We start from the raw sequence: 22,084 nt of genomic DNA on the forward strand, positions 1-22,084 counted from the left end.
TCAGAGAGCTAATTATTGTCTTTGCTTCCATACAGCTGCTATTGAAGAAGATGTCGTGAGATACAAATATGTGAAGAAGAAGGGCTATGTGCGACTTCACACTAACAAAGGAGACCTAAACTTGGAGCTGCACTGTGATATGGTACTGTGTGCCTCATAAGATGAATCTTTCTAGATAACAAACTGAATAGGAGCTGGTAACGGAAATATCCACAGAAAGGAAAACTGTGTGGTTGTAGTAGATACAGAAAATAACTAGCTTTCAGTTGGTTTGGTGTGTTTTTATACATACACAAAACTCCATTGTAAAATGTACATGTATTATTTTATATATTATACTATTATATGTACAAATACTCTGTGTGAGTAGTCCCACATATTTTATTGGACTACTTACAACATGTCCAGGTGCATGTTTAGAGCTTCACAGGGTCAGGATTATAGTGACCCAAACAACGACAAGGAAGACGGAGAGAAAAAAGAAGGAAGAGCACAGAGAAGAGAGAATAACCCAAGGTCACATAGTAGGTTACCGGCAGAACCAGGAAAAGAACCTCAGTGAACCTGAGGGCAGTCTGTCAGCCTGAGTACGTGTAGTTAAGATCCCCAGAAATGGTTGGATTTGCTTCTAAATCCTATACTTTACAGAACAAACCTAAATGAAAACCTTAGAATATGTTTTTTACTTCTTGCTGTCTTAGTTTTTAAGGTTCAAGTTTTCAAACATCTTCCTTTTGCCATTAAGAGGTAGACATTCATTTTAAAAAACCAACAGACTAGAGGGTGTTTTTTTTTAATAGCAATACAGCCTAATTCTGGGGGAAATCTGTGGCACTTAAAAGAACAAACATAGCAAGACTTAGGACAGACAAATGAGTTGTGGTGACACTGATGTCTCAGACGTCACTGCTTGCCAGTGTGCTTGCTTATTTATTTGTACAACCACATCTATAAAAGGAAAAGAGTTTTCAATGTAAAAAGCCCAAACCTTCTGTTGTTTACTGAGATTTTTATCTCAGGAGATTATAGGCCTGAATGTAGATGGTTTAGGAAGTTGAAGGATGTGAATAGGAGTTAAAATGGTAAAACTTCTGCTTCTTGTGAACCTCACAGAATTTAAGGACAGCGGACTGGAAGAATATATTCTTTTTTGCCTGGGAGAAAGAAAAAGGAGCAAACAGGACAAGCCTGCTAGCTTTCCCTTCTCTTCCTTTCTCTCGCACGAGTAAGGAACAAGACATGCATGAAGATCTCAGGCTGATCTATGGAAACAGTATGGGAATCTCCACAGCAGCGTATCATGCTAATAATTCTGTAGGTCCCTGTCATCCCTACAGGTGTTTTCCATGCTCTGAAATAGTAACACTATGTAATAAGGCAAAAAGCAGAGGATGTTAGTACAGCAATATTTGGGGGAAGCAGCAGAATGAGCAGATTGCATTGAATCATTTGTTTTGCCATATGTTCTCCAAGTGGCTCCTGGCTAGCGCAGGCTGACTGCAGCTATTCTTACCAGCGTGGGTTTTTTGGCCACGTGTGTGACCAGTGTCACCCAGTCCTGAGGACCCAGTCTCGATTGCCCATTATAAACTTCCTGTATGATATGCACTGTGTTTCCTATTTTCCAGATGGATCCCTCTTCACCTCCCTTTCACACGCACCGCTTCCTCATGTACACATTGGAAGTGTGCACTGTTTTACACGACCAGACCAGCTTGAACACTGGCCTCTCGCCATCTGTTTCTTTCATTTCTTTGTGTCGATTAAATCTGTGTGAATTGAGCAGACCTTTGGCACTGCAGCAGGGAAAAAGATATATATTTAGAATAAGTAGGAAAAACTTGCTGCTTTAAGGAGGTTTTCACAACATCCACTTTAGGTCATCATCCTGGCTCTATTAAATCAGTTCTTCCGGGAGGCACTTGTTTTTCTCCCTTTACTATATAAGGAGTTTGTGCTTCTAACTTTGGTTTTCCTGAATTACACTGAGGTTAGGCACATAAGGTAACTCAGTGCAGGCGAGAGCAAACATCTTGCAAACATATACCAACTATGTAGGTCACAAACATATACATAGATCAGCGACAATGGATCTATTGAGATTGCAAAGACAGACATAGAAAATGGGGAAATGCCAAAATCAAGCCTTTCTAAACACATCCAGTTCACCCTTCTTGGGAATATGCATGGTAATAGTCTTAATTAATTTTATGCAGAGTTTTTTATCAGCTCTTCTGGCTTATTCTGTGCACAGGCTGAACCAGTTCTGGGAGCTGTTCGGAACTGTGTAGTGAAATGGTTTATGTGCAGGATTTGGTTTTCCTGAAAAAGTGTAGAAGGTGGGTAAGGCCCTTGAATGCAGTCAGGGGGAACTGGACTGTATTGTAATGCTCGCCCAAATTACTGTTTCACAGGCATTTTGCTGCCTGACTTTTCAGCCTTCATGATTTTTTAATGTGGTTGGCATGGGTAGTACCCTGGCTTTTCAGAAAGAAATAGAGAAACAAATTTCAGCCCAAAGCACTATTGATACACACTGAGATCACCAGCAGATTTGGGACCCCTGGGTTCAGCACACAGATCTGCGCGACTTAAATGAATGAGAGAGCTGCTAGACGTATTGCGTTGCCATTGCTGTTTGAATTCGGGTGAAATGTGTGTGATTTGGGGAATTCATAATCTACTTCTGAAAGAAGGTTGTGGCGAGATGGGGGTCAGTCTCTTTTCCCAAACAACAGGCAATTGAACAAGAGGAAACAGCCTCACGTTGTGCCGGGGGAGGTTTATATTGGATATTAGGAAAATTTCTTCACCGAAAGGGTTGTCAAGCACTGGAACAGGCTGCCCAGGGAAGTGGTGTAATCACAGTCCCTGGAGGTACTTAAAAGATAGGTAGACATGGTGCTGAGAGACATGGTTTAGTGGTAACTTGGCAGTGTTAGGTTAGTGGTTGGACTTGATGATCTTAAAGGTCTCGTCCAACCAAAACAATTCTATGATTCTACTCTCTCAAGCAGTGCAACTGCAGGAGCAAGTATTTGGTTTATAAGCCATACTACAGTAGTGCTTAGCTTCTCTTTTTAAAGAGTGAACGCTGCCTGCCTGGTTGTTGTCTTGACCTGACCAGAGGCTCCTTTTTTTAATTGCTGAGCGGTATCTTGCGCTCTGGTTATGGTGGAAGCCACCCTAGCAGTGGTTGTATTTGCACAGTACTGCAAAAACACGATTGCGAAATGCTTTAGGAAGCCTGAGGATGAAGTTGCTATATAAATATGACAAATGAATACCTGTGTCCGGGGGCAGGACTTGCAACATTCAAATTACATTTTAAAATCGTCTTACGGGTTAGATTTCAATATACGCTTTCAGGTGAATTCTTCATGCTGAAATAGAGAACAGCAAGTGACACACTTGCTGTCTTAAGAGCGTATGTCTACTGAGCCTTCAGTTGTGTTTTCAGGCCTGTGGGTTGTATTTAAGCAAAATATTCTTGCAGTTGTGCTCTGAGCAGCCTGCACTGCTTCTGAAGCCTACCCGCTATCTCTTTGGCTTCAGTACCCCCCTTGGGTTCTTACTCCTCTCCCTTCACAGCTCTTCTGTCTCCTGTTCTTACTTTCCCCTGTTTTTTGTGAGCTATCTGACAGTTTGGATTGTTTGGAGTTCAGTCTATATGTATGCATGGAAACTTTTGTTTAAAAATAAATCTGGGGATCTTCATATACTAGTACTTTAAGGTGCAAATCAATAAGACTGATGGTGATGAGATTCTTCCTAGCACCAAAAACCTAATCAAGAAATGGTTTGTATTGATCCAGGGGAGGAAATCAGTGCTGCAGTGTGATTGAAGTCATCAGTTACTTTGTGACAGGATTCAGAAAGAGAGCATGAAATAGGGCTAGAATCCAGATATTTCCTGTGTTTGAGATCACTTGTTCAGAGCACCACAGAACTTCACTTAGGTTCCAGAAAGATGATGTGTGGTGTAAGTCATTGACCTGAGAAAAGGCAGTAAAAAGACTTTGGAAGATAAGCTGGATTTTTTTCTACTCTTTTGAATTTGTGCCTCAAATGAGCAAAGGTACACTACTGTTCTCTCTTTGCATCGTAGCGGTGCGCCTACTGCTCTTCGTTGCCATTTATTTTTCTGCCAGTATTCTTATTCAGACACAGCATGTTCCTCCTGATGGGGACTAATCAGATGGCCGTTTGTTGGGGACATTTTCCAGGAAGCTGAGTTCAGCTGGGCATAAGCAACATTTGTTGTATATACTAATTGGAAACAAATTTACAAAAATTCTACTTGCCAGAAGTAATTCTGGCGAGTACAGAAGATTTAACAACATCCAACAAGTGTTATTCTTTCAGTTCTACTCTAATGCATTGCCAAACAAATAAATTATGAAAAAATAACTGATGAAAGTCAATGAATGTCACTGGATTTCTTGTATTTTATTTACTGTGATTTTTCTAGTTTCCTCAAGTTCTTTCAGCTGCTTTAATCAGGATGCTGCTGGGAACAACTGTCTGTGTCATCTGTGTGTATTCTGCTGTATTAGTGACTGTAGCGGTAAAGTTATACCTTGTAGGTGGTGGAGCAGCCTCTTAAGGCAGGGTGGAGGCTTTACCCTGTGCAACAAGTTAAATTGACTTGGATGTGGAGGTCGAAAAGCAGTCTGGTGTAATGGATAGAGTGGAGAACGAGGAGCTGGTAAACCCTAAGTTCTGTGCCTTTGCCATGGACTTGCTGTATGATGTGGCTATGTCATTTGGTTATGGATGGTTTTATAAATCAGTGGCATCCCATTTTTTGTTTCGCAATGAGCAATAAATACGGGCGTAATTTTGAATTCCCAGGCAGTAACATGTGTCATAGATGCCTGATTGCTGGAGTGCATCTGTGCAAATAACCTAGGCTGCCTGTTGGAATCAGCAGCCCTGAGTAAGACTAGACAGAGTTGCGTATTCTTCTTCTCTACACCTGTAAAAGGGAATAAAAATTCCTGCTTTTGCCTCTAGGTTGCTTTGAGGCTTTCGTATTTAGTGCTTGCACTTTTTTATTTTCGTTGTGCCATGGAAATATATGTAAAAATTTAACGCTCCAAAAGACCCTGTCAAAATGATGAACAGGGGGTTTGGTGTGCTATCTCCTTTCTCTCCTTTGTGAGTCCTCCTCATATAAGTGGTCACTGTGGAGTAATGATCTGGTGGTTAAACACATGCCGATAGCGGTAATTGAATACTAATCCGTAACTGCCATGGCAGTTTTTGTAAGTTCGCCTGTCTCTTTCAGGCTTAATACTTTAAGGTTTAAGGGCAAGTTGGCATAACAAAGAAGAATGTGAGATGGATTTCAAAGCTCCATCCAGCACTCCACAAATGCTTTTTGAGGTTTTAGGACCTGGCAAACTCTGCTTAACGATGATGACTTGGCATAACTATCTGAAGAAGCCATTATTCTACAAACACTGATGTTTTAATCTTTTGAGGCCCTCTGACCTGTTAAATATGCCTGTGATCTATAAATGTGTAATCCAGCCCCTGGTCTTTGAAATCATCTCTCCTTTTGTGTGAGGGACTGTTCTGAAGATCAGAAGCCTGTAAACTTCTTATCCATTTCCAGTGGGAAAGAAGTGAGTTGCTGCAAAAATCCTTTGACCTCCTGGCATGATGAGGTTCCCCAGTCTTCCCGAATCTCCCGTTTTCTTTTTGATTTACACGTCCATTCTACTTACTTTCTTTCAGCGTTACTGGGGCACTATCCGACAAATAACTGGCTGATGATTTACCAGTGTCTTGTTCACTCAGTAGTATGGTTGTAGGGATGAAGTCCAGTGGTCTTGGCATTGTTACAAATGGCTTATTTTGTATTTTTTTCATCAAACTAGGTCATTGTAGGAAGAGCTGCAACTTTCAACTTTAAAAGTTCTCGTCAACAGAAACTAAAAACAAACGAACGAAACTGTCCTTTTCCAGTAAAACAGCTGGACGAAAGTGTTTGTTGTTCCTGGTATGTTTTTTATCTCAAAGTGGCAGACAGATCTATCGCTCTTCTTTGTGGCTGGGAGTGGAATGGCTCTGTGCAGCTGTACTGATAAACAGGTTGCTGCTCTTAAGTGACTAGAAGCTAATATTTAAACTGTCTTTAAATTTGGGGGCATAGCACCCGTGCTTGAGAGAGGAGACACATTTCCATGCGAGATGTTAGTAGGAGACGCTTTAAGTGGATGCTGCCATCGCATGCTTGTCCTCAGCGCCATTGTGCGGCAGTGATGGGGCAGTGGGAGTCCCCGCTGTCCCTGCTGCCCATGCCTGGGTGGGACATGCAGTGCGGGGTTGGGAGAGGTGCTCAGCCATCTCCCCGTGAAGCTCTGCCTGTGCCGCGGCCTCACTGCCCTGGCTGGCTCTGCAGTTTCCTGGCAGCCCTTGGCCTTGGGTGGCCAGGGAAGGCACTCTGCATATTTGGGCCTTTCCCCTTCCCCAGCTCCCCTGACAAGCTGGATCTGGGGAGGGAATCGGTTGTTACTGGATTGTGTTGCTTGGGTTTTGACATTTGGCAGTGCAGGCATCCCATACCAGCTGCGTCTGCCACTTAGCCGTCCCCAGGACGAGTGGGCGGTTTGGAGTCACACAGCTGCTGCTCTTCATCTTCCTCTGACACGCTTCTTGTCTGTCCCTTGGCTCCTCTGATGAGAGCGGGGTGACCTTGGGAGGCTGACAGCGACCAGAGCTTCGCTCTTTGGTGTAGAAGCACTTACAGGTTGCGTCTTGGGAAGAGGTGGAGTTGATGTGCCAGTTGCAGATGACCAAGATGCCAGGGAGCCATCGCGGGACCCGCCATGGGACCTGCCGTGCCTGGGCTTTATGGCTGCTGGAGCTGGTTCCAGTAGTTCAAGCTGTATCTTCATGTAGACTGTACCCAGCGGTGCTGGGTGTGCTCCTCGGCACCCGACCCTGCTCCGCACGGTCTGACAGGCTCCTCGGCCCCGTGTGAGCGACACATTGCGGGGAGGGAGAGGGTTGTTTTCTTTCCTACCACTGCAATAAATAAAAGTTGGAGGAAAAGTAATGACTGCAGCTAGGGATGATGACTCTGCCTCAGGAGAGCTAGTAGTTAACATTGACAGATTAAATGAGTGAATTTGGTGCCTTGTTTAACTTGAGTTATGCTCAGCTAAACTGATTGATTGGCCCCATATTTGCAAAAAAGTGAAAAATAAAACTGGAGTATGTCATTTTTTTATTGGCAGATTGTCTAAGCTGAGCATCTTGCTTAGACTTTTAAAAAGTTTTTGATAGCATCATTAATGTCAGTACTGTGGAAGAAATGCCTTTGAAAAGTGAAATTTAGCTATCTGCTGGAATCTCTGCTAAATAGCTTATTAAATTATAGTGGGTTTCTGTGTAATGAGAATGCAATAATTCTGCTCTTTGTTCTAAGCAAACTTTGAGGCTTTGAGCTAGCAAAATAGGCAAATGTTTGCTATCAAGTCAGCAATCTATTACCTGAGGCATAGTTTGCTTGTTCTGATTCTTTTTTAATATCAGTAAGAGTCTGGCCAAGTCTTTTACCCCACGGTGCCCTGATGCTTTCATCTCTCCCAGCGCTCTCTCGCTGGAGCTGTGCTCTTTTGATCACAGATCACAACCTGACCTGAACGCAATTGCTGACGGTATGACCAGACTGAGAATGGTGTCCCCCATATGAACTGTGTCTTTTTTGAACAGAACCCTAGGCGGCTGCTGTTTACCACCATAACCTGGCACCGGCTTTGCCCCTCTCGCACGCAGGGGAACCGTTAGCAGGACAGTGGAGCTGGCAGGGGGGATGTTCGGGTCTACAGTAAACATTTCTCCTGCAAGAAATGTCACGGGCTTCCCGCAGTGAAATCCTTCCCATGCTTTGCAGTGGTCTTTGTGGAGTTTTGGATTTCTTGTCCCTCCTGCTCTGAAACAAGTGGAGGATGCTCCTGGTCCAATGGTGCAAAGTGAAGTAGGGCAGGTTAAATTGCCCTCCAGTACAGTATTATGCATTGAAATGCACTAGAAGCATTTGTATGTCCAGTTTCTTTCCATGACTTATTGGAGAGAACAGACGTTTGCACCTGGTAGATGGTGATTCCTGAAACTGCTCCATTACGTTTGCCTCTGACTAAGCCCTAAATGAAGCCAAGCTTTTATTAGGGCGAGTTCTTTCCTGTGGGATGGGTAGGCTACAAGGATTGCAGATTGACAGGGATAGGGTGAACTGGACTTAAACCTTGCCAAATCACTTCTTTATGGGCTCACACATTACAAGAGTTGCTAGAATGAACAATTACAAGAGTGAAAATGCTCTGTGTTTAAAAAACAAAAACAAAACCAAAAACAAACCCAAAACAAACAAACAAACAAACAAAATGCACCTTGCATTGTAAAGGAGATCTATGTTAAACAAATTGCAGGCTTCAGTTGAAGCTTCAGAAATTTCCATCACTAGTTCATGCCTCTTAGTAGCGGGATTCTGACATTTGTGTGATAAGATGAAGGCTGTAGAATGCAATTTTAATGTGCGAGGAACAAACTTTTCATTATTTCAGATTATTTCGGCTTTAAAACATAGGGTTAATCAGCATATATCAAGGCTCTGTAGTTTAGTGCAACTACTACAGTTCATCCAATTTAGAGAGACAAAAAGAAATAAAAGGGAAGTGGAATTAGCACAAGGAAATTATACAGATGCGTGAATGACAGCTTCTGAATGCTTAGTGTGAAATTTCTCTTCAAGGTTCATGCAGATCCTCAAGGGATGGAGCATTTTGAAATGATTAGCTCTTCACATAGTAAAGCCTTCTTCCTTGCAGTCATGGCAACAACTCAGAAACTCCTCTCCTTTCCCATCTCCTGCACCTTGGCAACAGGAGTGCCACAGGTTTTTAATCTACTTCTGGTTAGCTCTTCAGCTGCTCTTCAGCTGCACAATACAAATTCTGAGTTAAGGTAACTTTTACAAATGTGATGACCCATTTTAACTGATGAGAAAGGAGAGCTGCAAGCTGAGAAAGCACACAGCGACCTGGCTTGGTTAGTATTACCCCGCAGGTCTCAGGATGCCACAAGAGAGATTAATTTTGCCTGGTTTGGAGCCACCCTTGCTGACAAAAAGGAAACTAAAGTTGGCTCAGTTAATACTTAAAAGCGGAACAAGATAAAATCTGCATTTCTTCTAGAGCTTTATAGTATGGACTCAGGGTTGGGTTTTTTTCTGATTTGCTTTGGGGTTTTTTAATTTTATATTCCTTTCTTTAGTGTTTTCCCAGTATCCGTGACTTCACAATCAGCCTCTTGTCTTGTTTGCATGGTCATAGTAGCAATCTCTTTTCAATTCTGAAATTTGGCCAGGCCTAGTAAATAGGCTGGTATTTCCATGTAGAATTACCTACTAAGTGTGTTAGCTAAAAGGAGACTTAAACATAATTAGAAAACCATTGGACTGTTTTCCCATTAAATATACATGTCTGTGAGCCAAGCAAAGCATTTGTGACATCTCCTGGGATAAATACTCTTCTGCTTTCCTGTCTCAAACCATTTATTAAAATTTTACCACTTGTCTTTGGTGTGAATTTTCAACAGTTGAAAGACAAGTTATCTGGCATCTGTAAAGTAAACGGGGAGCATACTTGGAGCAGGAAACTCATTTTGATATAAATAAGGGGTATTTTTCTTACTGTTTGTCATTCAGAGAGGGACGTGTCTTTAAATTGAAGGACATGATACACACACACGATATTCACTTACGTGGTCCCAACTTGACCAAAGCAGAGGAGGATTTCTCAGGGTTGTCCTACCACACTTGGGAGAGAAAAGCCTTCCACAGTTTTTAAGTTGGACTTCTTAGGATTATCACTGCATCCTTCTCAGAAGATATTGCGGTAGATTTAAAACATAACCTTATCTTGGTCAGTGGCTTTCAGATCAACAGGTTAACAAATTAAGGTGGCATTTCACTTTCTTATATATATGTCTAAGTCATACTCAGCAGATGAAAATAATTGAAATCCTTTCCTGCTTAATGTAAAAGGAATAAAGAGGGAAAAGTTATCTGCTGCTGTTGAGGTCTGTTTGAGTCAAGAACAGCTGGAAGTACAAAGAGAGCTTGGAGTCCATTGTCAGTGATGAGGCAACAAGAAATCGGCATTGCATCTTGCACTTTTGCATTTCCAGGTGCCTTGACCATCCCTTCCTCCTTCAGAAACAGTGCAAGGCAAGTGGTGTGGAGGAAGTTTCTGACGAAGTAGACAGTTTTGCATTCCAAGACTGCCAGTCTGACACCTTGCACAGGATCTTACACTTAAATAACACAGTCAGATTTGTTTATATGTATTTCTCATCAGTCTTTGTAGTTGGAACAAAGACTTCAAAGACTGGCTGTGTTTGTACGGGCAGTGCAGAATTTAACTTCATTACTTAGGACCTACACTTTCCCTGTAAACCTCAAGCCTTTTTCTCCTGTTTTGGACAGGATGCTGCTTTAAAAAGTCCCTGAAATGTGCTTGGCAGCGTGAGATTTGGCAAGAACATTAACTGCTTTGAATAAATCAGATAATCTGAGCCAGATATTCTAGATCGACTGCATGACTGAAACTGGGGTTTATTACTGATAAAATGCAAACCTTTTTATTTGTGTCTACTAAAAAGCACTGTAAAAGGTAATGGTAATGTTGCTAAGGAACTATTTACCTGCCAAATGTGTCTGTATGATGCATGAGGTGACCATGGGAACCAATTTGGTGGCAATTATTTAAAGAAAACTTTGCAGTGAAATGATTATTGGATGTATACTAAATATTTCTGCAGATGCATTTGAAAAGCTTTTTACTAGGAAAAGATATAATAACTAGAAATCCATTTGGAGAGAAGGGTCAGCATAGGTCCTAGATAAAAAATACATTACTGGAGACGTTTTTTGATGTATATTTTACAAATAATGTTTTGAAAATAAATAGGAAATCTGCATTGGGTTATCAGCGTTGTGCAAATTTAAAACAGTTTGGTATCTATTCCTAGGGGACTCAGTCTTTCGACTGATTTCATTTTTCTTAAAAAATTAATTACAGGTTCCTGTATTCCCCCCAGAGAACTTATTAACTATGTCTCACTCTCCAAAGAGTGCTTGGTTCTCATGAGATAAAGTGCCTTAGGCTAAAAGCTGCTGATTCCATTTCTGATTCATAAAGAAAATTTTTAAACTTATTTTTATCCTTAGTGACATTTTCCGTGAGTGATAACCACTAGCACTATGTTAGGATCAAGGCTGTTAATGATATTGTCTTATAAAGGAAGTGTATGCTACAGAAACGATTCTTCAGGGGTTGAATTTTACTTGAAAGGTTACGTACAAAGATTATTTTCAAGCATATATGACCATTTCCAAGAAGAATTTTCAAATTTTCTATAAACACTGAAACTGTAGGAAAACCTGCTATTGCTTGAAATAATTTTCATGGAAGGTATTTACTTATGAGTTGCTCTGAGGATGCTACCAAAATACACATCCTAGTGGCATTCTACCGTAAACCCATTATGGTACCATTACCGTTTTAACCCAGCAATGAATTATATAGGAAATCTGAGATAGTACCTGGTGTAAGATTGCATTAAAATTTGTTTATTTTTCCAATTATGGCCCTGCCGACAACTGTCATCTGTATCTGTGTAGAGTAATTAAGAAGGAATCATTATAAAGAATTTATAATTGCAGGTAGACTTTGTTGGGATACTGTAAGAGACATTTCAGTGTCAATAAAGAGAGGTGAGAATGATTGTGTTTCAGATGAGAAAATACAGGCAACTGAAGTTCTGTATGGTTCCAGCTGAATACTTGTATGGATCTGCTTTTAAAAAGATGGAGATTATTTCATCCTTAAACGATTGCAATTGGGCTTGCCTTATTTTTTTGGTTTTAAGTCACTTCAGGTTGCACAGCTCAGTCTCACTCTGTCTCTGTGCAGCTCTCAGACCAGGAATGATGTCAGGCCAACGCAAAGTGAATCACTGTCTTTGAAAGAAGCTTCAAGTCTTGTGTGTGTTCATTTACAGACACTGCGACTCATGCTGGTGCTTTCCTTGCAGGCACATACAACAATAAGGATATTTTCAAGGCCTGTAACAACTCAGATTAGTTGGACGTATTCTTTTGTAAAACTGGAACATATTTATGTACATAATCCGCAGTGGGGCTGGAAAACATGTCCAAGTATAGAAAACAGGCTGTTTCTGTACTTGTATTTGTACATGTGAAGGTATTTTAGTATTGCAGAGAAGAGAACACATATAATTAGAGTGGAAGGATAATTGGGTAGACAGTAAAGTGTTTCAGAAGGTACTGTTTGAATGCTAGAGCTCATAAATTCAAATAAATAGCTTTAATTTGCACTGTAAAAGCAAATTAGAAGTTGGCAATATACTTAGCTTTTTTTTTTTTTTAGATTTTTGAAAACAAGTTATCTTTTTTTTTTTTCCTGTGGTCTGGTGACTTGTGGGATCAGTCCTGTTTTGAGTTCCAAGTGGTGAAGAGGACAAAATGCTTCTCTCCCAGTTACCTTCAATGTGCTCACTTTGAAATAGTGGAGCAGAGAAGTCAGGTTCTTTCTTACTCTAGGAAATTAACTTTTTTCAGTACTAGAAGTCCCCCCTTTGGAACAGGATTATGATACACTGCTGGAACTAAGTTACTTGAAAGTCTCTGAGCTTACCTGCTTTCACCATCACTACGTCTCCTGGGAGCTCATGTTATCTGAGCTAGTGTTCAACACTTCTTTGTGCTAATTGGAAGGTCTGGGTTTAATTTATTTAACACAGTGTGTGTCTCTGCAATGTACTTTAAAGGAGCATATATTATGTCTTTTTTCTGTAGACAGAGACTCCTTCCTCTTCAAGAGTCCTGTATGATTGTTTCTTTGCAAGACACAAATGAGAAGTGATTCTTGTAAACAGTGTAGTGACCAATTTGATTGTCTTAAGCTATTGCTTAATTAAAACTTCCGTTTGTCTTTCAGACACCCCGAACATGTGAAAACTTTATCAAATTGTGCAAGAAGAACTATTATGATGGAACAATTTTTCACAGATCAATTCGTAATTTTGTGGTGGGTATTGAACAAATCCTGTGTAATGCACAATATGTGATGTCCTCAAAATATTTATTTGTCTTAATTTAGTTTTAGTTTCTTCCATGCATGGCAACTCGCAATAGATGTTTATTAAATATACCATCAGCACTAGGATTGCCCTGACTTACTAAATTTGTGCTTACTAGTCTTACCAACAACTGCTTCTGACTAATATTGTCCCTTGGAGCATCACTGCAGTTAGTAGTGCTTTTGCTGGCATTCCAGACAAAGCCTCTGAGAGTCATTGCCTTGGCAAGGCTCTTGTTATCTTCCCTAAGCTGTGGGTGGGTGGTTAATGAACAGAAGGAGAGAGAGAGAGAGAAAGAGAGAGAGAGAGAGAGGGGAATGCTAATTTAGATAAGTGATACTGTGTCCTGTTGAAATCCCATTCAGATGAAACTTTAGAAAGCAGCTGATTTTTGTTTCAGGTTGTGGTAGTTGGATACTGTCAGGTCCTCCTTTCCTGAGCGTGCTCCAGGGCCGGGTGCCCAGGCTTTCTTTGTGAAGGAGTTAGAGCACCTCGTCAACCTTAAAGTTGACTTTGGTAGTCAAAGATCTTTATTTATGTGGGTACAGTCCAGGCAGCTTAGGATATTGTAGCTGTCCTCTAATTTCCTTTCAGAAGAATTAACAACCTGATCCTGAAGGCAGTGCATATCTTTCAGGGGACATCACTGAATTTACATTCCATCCTGTCATCCTAAAAAAAACTTTTTTTCTTTTGACAGCACTGTATATCTCAGTTCATATTTAAACTCACAATTAAAATTGTGCTTTTGTGCTATTACTGTGAAGCTAGTCATGGCACAGTCCCTCTACTGGCATTACAATACAGAATATTATTTCTGTAGATCCTGCATATATATAAATATAGTGATTAATTATGTTGCTGAAAGATTGGTTTCACATGGGGATTTTTCCTCCTGCAGATAGTGAGGGGGATACTGGGAAATACAGATTCAGATACAGAAAATATTCCATATTCCCTCATTTCTTGCTTTCCCATCATGTGGAGGATTGGTAGCACAATATAAAGCCTTTTCATTTCTAAAAGCAATGCATCATCAGGTAAAAAGCAGGTTATAACCCAGCACATAATAGAAAGGATGATCTGGTTAACCCATTTGAGACTGTTTATTTTCCCTATTTACCCACAAGAGACCTATTATTTTTATAAAACTGTCATTCTGCTCTTGGATAAGTAATGTAGGAGGTGACAGCCAGCTGATAAAAGAAGCTCCAAATAAGTAGTAATGGTTTCCTTGTTGCTAACTTGTCAACATGACACAGTATGGAAGGAAGAAAATTGTGCAGAATTGGCTTTTATGGCTTGTATTTAATGTCTTTCACGCAGATATATGTATAACCTATTGATTTTATTTAAATTCTGCAGATTCAAGGAGGTGATCCAACTGGAACAGGAACAGGTAAAGTTGAGTTTGAATCAAGTAAACTATTTTCACTTCATGCGCTGTGTTGTTACATGTATTTCCAAACACCTTGTAGATTGAATTTCTTTAAATGATGATATGTGGTACACTGTATTTCTACTTTAAGGCAGAGGTTTTTTCGCTGTAATTTTATGATTTTAACTATGCTGTGGTATATTCTCAGTCTAAAACTTGGGCACTCTTCCACATAGAATTCTTGTTGGGTCTTTGCTTCCTTTTTCTTCCAGAAAATAAATAAATAAAATTATAATGATTTTACAGCTGGCCTTCCAGGGCAAAGAACAAAGGAAGAAACACATTCATGCAAAGTTCGTTTCACATTTGGTGTTAATGAAATACTTGAGACCTGCCTCAGAATTGGTGAATGGCCAGATACCATCTGTTCTCCCAGCTAGTTGCCTTATAAAGCCCAAGCTGCTCTTTTTCTAACTTTTAAGGATCACTGTTGCTAAATTCTTCTGCCTGTTCTTTCTCCCTTAGTTGGAGATCTGCGTAATATTTGTATCAGAAATGATCAGGGGACATAGCAGCTGAAGGGTCCTCAGAGCATTGCCCACCACAGTAGATATGTCTTGTAATATCTCTAGTTGCTGCTGTAAATTTGCTCATTTTCCACCTGCGCTTTTTATCTACCCACTTGCATATGTCACCAGCCTCCACAGCTCCTTCTTGCCTGGTCCTGTGGGGTTCTGTGCATTTTTATTCTAGTTCATACGTGTGTCACTTGCATGTGCAAGCACTATATTCTTCTGTGTGTGCTCACGGGTCATCCAAAAAAGATGTCTTTGTAGTTGTTAGATACTTTAGTTCTATTTACTTTCTAAATAATGTTCATGTGAGTTGCCCAACAGCTTTTCTTCTACTGCATGCAGCAGTCAACAGCTGCATACTCTTAAGATTTGGGACTAGTTAAAGGTTCTGTGTTTTGATGGCAAAATCCCATTAACAAGATTTGTTACTGTGTATGCTTGGATTGTCAAAAGAAATGTGATTTGATTTTGTTATAAGGAAAGTTTCGGTTTGAATCCCAAAAGACATAATTAGGAACATCTTTTAAAATGAGAAATTAAAGAGGTGTCAGGAGATGGGAGAAATTTAATGGGTTGCCTCAGACACCTTTCACCTTTGTAGGGTGGAGTTCAGATCCTGCTGTGGAATGAAAATTAACTTGCTGGTGTCGTTCTTGGCTCTGTTTGTGCAAATGGTAAAAGTATTGTAAGACAGCACAATTAACAGTTGGCAGAGAACTGGCAGTGCAGCTGCATTGAAGGTCAAGACTCGGCTCTACTGGCAAAGCAAGTAGGAAGTAAAATGCAAATAAGCCCATAGGAGAAAAAAACTCCGATGTATAGTCTTTCATTTAAAAAAAAGGAGTCTAATGACCTCTGGTCTTTTCCGTCTTTTCCGTCTTTTCCTTCTTGTCATTCTTAATTAAATATGAATATATGGCAGGAGAGATGTCTTGCAAACATCTGTCAAGACTATTGAAGTTTTAATAAAATGGAACGTGTACACTCAAACAGATATGAGCACTGCAGATATTTAGAGACTGTTTACAACTATTGTAGAGTCCAAACAATGCAGCTATCTTCTTTGCAACTGAAGAGGTTTTATTTTTTGAAGACAGCTGAATTTTAGATATCCTCACTTAATCACTTATTGAATATGATAATATCGCAAGAAATGGACAGCCTGATGGGCTGATAGATTTCTCTTGAACTGTCATGCCTGTGTGTTTAATACTTACTTAAATGAAGCTGCTTAGATGGTTTAGAGAGTGTAAGTAGTCTGTGAGGATTTGTTCCTGACTACCTGATAGATCCTGGGCACTTGAATGTGAGGCAGAAATTTCCCTTGCGTATCTCAAGCCACATGGTGTAAGAAGGTGGCCAGACCTCAGGTGCCCATCTGGCTTTATCTTCTGTCAGCAGCAGCGCAGCCAGAGACCAGGTACAGCACAGCAGCCGTGTAGGAACGTGGCAAACATAGTGATGCTTTCCCAGGCTCCCGTAGTGTAAACAGTTTGGTCTGTTGGTTTGCATGTTATTAATGTGATCACAAGCATTCATGTTAGGAAAGCTTTGGAGTAAAGCACTGGGATTCAGTAGTTTGTACCTTTTTTACCTGGATCTTGTATGTTATTTGCAGTATAAATTCTCGTTTTTATTTCTTCTGGCAGCTGTATTTCTTTGACTCACTGCTTCTTAGGAAAAAAAACCAGAGATGAATCTTTGAAAGCTAAAAAGTCCATAAAACTTAATGGTCTTTAGAGGTTTTCTGGGGGAGTAAATAACTTGACTTCTGTAATATCAGAGAAGCATATGAGAGTAGAACAGGGCTTTCTTCCCAGGTATTTCATCTGGCAATAGGGAAGACTATTTGGAGGTTTCCTTTTAAACATCAGTATTTTAAACTGCCAGACTTGTTTCTGTTAGAGCCTTTTGTAGGGAGACTTCAGAAAAAAAGAACATCCTTTGTTTCCTTTTCCACATAGAAACTTACGCTTTAACTAAAATTTTATGGCTAAGAGGCTTGGGATGTTTTTTTGTTTGTTTAAAAAAACCAACACCTTTTCCATTCTGGTAGGTGGAAGGTGCAATAAGCCTGCATATAGTTCTGTTTTGTTATGTTTATTTAGTTATTCCTGTTCATCAGCTCAGGAACTAGAACAGACTTGTTCAAAAATCTTCCCACGATTTGGTTTCTGCCATCTGACATTCATCCCGTGTTCAGCAACAGGTGTCAGGTTTATGGTTGCAACTCCCAAATGCTTAGATGATCACCCGCTCCACTGCTAACTAAGCCCAGGACTGTTCAGCTTATGGGTAGATTTGGGCACATTTAGTACAACACAATGTAAGGTTACGTGTCATACATACATAGACTGCAACTGTGCTCTCGGCTCACCTAGATAAGTGTGCTTGTGTTCTGGAAACATTTCACAGGTGTAAAATGCCAAGCTGGTTGTCACCGACTGTCCACTTCCATGGCTGAACAGTCCTATCAGCAGCACTGATCCTTATTTCTTTTTTATTCGCTATGCAGCACCCCAGTGTGTCCCTTATGAGTCTCTTGTTAGGCTGTCATGAAAGTAATTGTGACCCAGCAGACATGTGAAGGACAACTGGTTTCTGGTACTCAGTTAACCTTGAGGTGGAGGAGGGTGGAAATCTACAAGTTGAGATACCATACTGGGCAAAGAATGGGGAATTGAGTTTTACCTTGGCTTAGCTGGCAGACCTGCATTGCCAAAGCAGTTAGATATACGGTCCTGTAAGGCTGACACTGATTTAGAGGACCAAACTCATTTTCTACAGCCTTCAACTTAATGTTCTGCAAGACCACTGCGAGAAATTTTATTGTGCTGCAGCAGCTTATTTCTTTTCTAACAAAATAACCACCCATAGAGGCAGTATTCAGAGCAATAAGCTGAGTCATGGTCATTCTTTGTAATGATTAATTATTTGAAAATGAATTTTAGATTTGTGATGTATCTCTTTTCCTGCTGTTCATAACAACTAAGTGGTTGAACATTGTGAGTAATTCTGGCTAACTCATGCTAATGCAAGTGGAGCAGCTGCTCTGTATTTTCAGTGTTCCAAATAATATAAGAAAATTTGCATGTAGGAAAAATCGGTTTAATATCCTAACCCTTTTGTATGAAAAAGGGAAAACTATACACAAAGGATTACATTTTCAAAGTGGCACAAGCATTGTTCAGCTACTCTTACTTGCTACCTGTTGAAAGGTCTCAAATCAGGTTGTATATCCCTCTGTCCATTTATGAATCCAGGAGGACACAAAGGAGGCATATAATTGCTGTAAAAGTCCAAGATAAAATACCACTGGTAGATGGAAACTGCATTTTGGTTGGCAATGAGCAGAGCTCCTCTGAACTGTCAATAGCAAAGGACTGTGGACAAACTTGGTCAGTTCTGCAATGCCATTTCCTAACAAGGCAAGTTCCTAAAACGTAGCCAGTTTTAGAGCCCCTTTTCTTGCATGATTGAAGCTCAGCAAAAGGACAAAAGCAAGACCGTTTTATCTAGCAATATACTCTTTTTAGATTGCAGCCCCTCTGAAAATCCAGCCACTGGTATGTGGGGTTAAAAGTACCGTGCCCTCTCATCTGGAAGGGGAGAAGCACTTACTGGCTGAGCTAAGGCGTTCATATTTGCAAAATGATTCAAGAATCTCACTAGGAAAGCTCAATAGAAGTGTCAGATGTTATTATGTACCTCGTCATTCCACATGACAAGAAGAAAATTACAGAAAGTAAGCCATCATTTTTGTGAATCAGAGCCCTCCCACTTCCTTACCACTGCTTAGCAATTTTTATGCCAGAAAAAGGAAGGATTTATTTAAAATCACAACTGTCATGAATGATGATTCCCAGCCCACACCTGGCTTTTGGAGTGCTACATTTCTGAAGCTTTAGGTGCATCTCTCAGCTCTTTGCAAAAAAGTTGTACAACTTCTGTAATTTCGCCCCAAAAATTACTTTCTGGAAAAAATGCCTTTAGAGGGAACAAAGACTACCGAAGAGTAAGCTGGTTTAGTTCGAAAGACAATCTGAAAACGTGGCTTTTTTCTGTATAGTTGCTAATGTGTGGTTGCTTCAGATGTCACTTTAGATCTATTCACCTTTTCACTATCAGCACAAGATGCAGATACGAGACTGAGTAACTAACTATGCTTCAGTTACAAGCTAAATATATCTTCCCACTCTGGATAGCCATGGAAATAATGAATACAGTCTATTTTTTTCTATGAGCTGTGTGGTCTCTTTGGTTTCGTCTCTGTGTGAGAATTAGGTAAACACCTCTTTAATGTAAGAGAAATTTTCTCTTTTATTAAAAATGTGAGGAAGTGGCTCCCAGCTGCTTTCAGCTTTGAATCGTGGGTATCTGGATAGGCACGTGATTTTTATTTTACAGAATTGTGTAAAACCCCCTTCCGGCTCCTGACGGCTTTGACCTTGCACAGAATTGATGCTGCTGTTAGAAGGCGGCCAGTGTATTTCCCTGGCTGATGCCAAGTACATTTCCACCTTTGTCAAACAGGAGGCTCCGGTGTGCGGGGTTCCCAGTCCTGCTCCCTCTCGCGCTCCCTCACCAGTCCAGCACCATCTCTGCTGCCGTGTGAACCCCTCTGATTTTTTTAGCACAGAAGCCCCCAGCATTTTTTTCCCAGCACTTTTTGTAATAGGATCTCTGAAACATTTGCAAGTCCAGTAGGCACACAGCTCCCTGTGACAGGAGATAACCTTATCAGGGAGTAAGCTGAGAGGAAGGTGAGGTGGCAGGCAGTGCTGCCCGCGGCGAGTCTAACACCCAGAGGTAGCTCTTGTTTTCCATGGGCTTTGCTTGTGGGCTGGCACGTCAGCTTCTGGGTGAGGTTTTTGCATCATCGTGACTCCATATATAGTCAGCGGTGATCTGTGCGCTCTCAGAGGAAGGTTTGGGGAATATAAGGAGGAGCCTTCTCTCTTTATGGCATCTACCGGGAGTGCAACATGCGGGCTAGAGCTAGACTGTGCGATGGTCCCACCTCCCCTCTCTGCGGCTGTTCTGCTCTCAGAAAATGAGGAGCATGATGCACACAGTAAAATCTGCTAGATACTTTGGAGTGCCTCATAATTATTAGTAGTAGGTTTGGAGCCTGTGAGTTGTTTTTCCAAGTTTACATTGTGCTCTACATTGTGCTCTACCATACTTTTTTTAATGGAAGGATCTGAAATCCCCATTCCAGACTGCCCTGGCTGAGCATTAGGCACTGTGCTGCCATGGCAGTAGACTAACGAGGGATCTGTACTTAATCTTCGGCGAGAAAGTGATTCTGGGTTTCAGCAATTAAAAAAATGTATACATTTAACTCGCCATCTTCTGGCTTGCTCTGTCTGGGCCTGCTTCAAGCAGATACTTGAAGCCTGGAATGATTCCAGAGGTTAGCAGGAGTTTGACAAACAACACATTCAGGCTGTTTTTAACTTAAGGAGAATATATTTGGGTTTTTCTTTTTCTTTTTTTTTTTTTTTTTTTTAAAGTATTCTTAAATTAAAACTGTGGGGTTTTTCTTTAAAAAGAAAAACACCAGCAACCCCCCCCCAACTGTTCCTGTGCCGCTATCTTGCTGCCTTTGCAGCATCCCCACCGCCCCTGGCCAGTCGATGCTGCCGGGGCTCCACAGACACTTCAGCTCTGTCCTTTGCAGGGTGCCTGGCTGTTAGGCGAGCACTGCCCAGGCCATTCCCTGTTCTTGCCTGCACCTCCCGGGCAGACGGCATGAGCCTTGGAACAGCTGTACGGCAGACAGAGAGGGAGGCAGGGACTGGGTCTCATCCTGTAACTATCTACCAAAATATTAGCACTTATTTCCAGGGAAGTGGAATGAACCAAAGTTAGCCTTTGTACATATGAGATTAATTCTGACCTGCAGTGTATGGTCTGAAATGAAATCATACAAAAATAAATACTCCAAAACCTAAAGGTTGTGGCTCATTGTTCCTGTCTGCAAGCTCTTGGGTCTGGGTGCTTGTTGTGCCAGAAAGAGAGAGTCTCTCTGTCAGTCACAATTTTCTTCTTCCCTTTTGAATTATTTTTCTGCCCGATGAAGGCTTCAGGGTTGATTCCAGTCTCTTTCAGCAGCTAGGCAGCACTGTGATTCCAGCACCAACTGAAAGCACGCAAAGGGTATAACAGACCCAAGAGTTTGGCCACTTGCTGCTGTGTACCATCCCAATGGATTGTGTTCATGTTTGTGTATCATCTGAAAATTTCTAGACAGCAAACACTCCCATAGGTTAAGACTCATAGCAAGTGACGTTGTGGCTGCCCCATCCCTGGAGGTGTTCGAGGCCAGGTTGGATGGGGCTGTGAGCTACCTGGTCTAGTGGAAGGTGTCCCTGCCCATGGCAGGGGGGTTGGAACTTGATGATCTTTAAGGTCCCTTCCGACTCAAACCTGTCTATGATTCTAAGTGCATCTGCTTTACAAATAGTAAGGAGTTCCTTCAAGAGGTCCTTTGAAACAAAACGATGTATTTCTCTAAGGAAGGTCCAAGTGAGGTTTGTTACTGGGGCCATGGCAGGGAACAGACATGCAGGTCCTGCAGCAGTGGCACCGCAGGACCAAGCGAAGCGGAATGGCGAAAAGTGTTCGAGGCCAGGTTGGATGGGGCTGTGAGCTACCTGGTCTAGTGGAAGGTGTCCCTGCCCATGGCAGGGGGGTTGGAACTTGATGATCTTTAAGGTCCCTTCCGACTCAAACCTGTCTATGATTCTAAGTGCATCTGCTTTACAAATAGTAAGGAGTTCCTTCAAGAGGTCCTTTGAAGCAAAACGATGTATTTCTCTAAGGAAGGTCCAAGTGAGGTTTGTTACTGGGGCCGTGGCAGGGAACAGACATGCAGGTCTTGCAGCAGCGGCACCGCAGGACCAAGCGAAGCGGAATGGCGAAAACTGGGAAAGAGGGAAATGGCAGCAGT

General features: G+C 41.3%; 1 protein-coding gene across 1 annotated transcript in view; it reads left to right on the forward strand.

Annotated features, from left to right (window-relative positions):
• Window positions 1–22,084, forward strand: part of PPIL2 (peptidylprolyl isomerase (cyclophilin)-like 2) — a 74,880-nt gene that overhangs the window by 32,497 nt on the left and 20,299 nt on the right. The window contains exons 10-12 of the mRNA XM_009888127.1: window positions 36–142; window positions 13,035–13,124; window positions 14,542–14,575. Of these exons, the coding sequence (XP_009886429.1) occupies window positions 36–142; window positions 13,035–13,124; window positions 14,542–14,575 (231 nt within the window). The remainder of the gene's footprint in view (window positions 1–35; window positions 143–13,034; window positions 13,125–14,541; window positions 14,576–22,084) is intronic.

Source organism: Charadrius vociferus, unplaced genomic scaffold (genome assembly GCF_000708025.1).
Source record: "Charadrius vociferus isolate BGI_N301 unplaced genomic scaffold, ASM70802v2 scaffold326, whole genome shotgun sequence".
NCBI classification, from domain to species: domain Eukaryota; kingdom Metazoa; phylum Chordata; class Aves; order Charadriiformes; family Charadriidae; genus Charadrius; species Charadrius vociferus.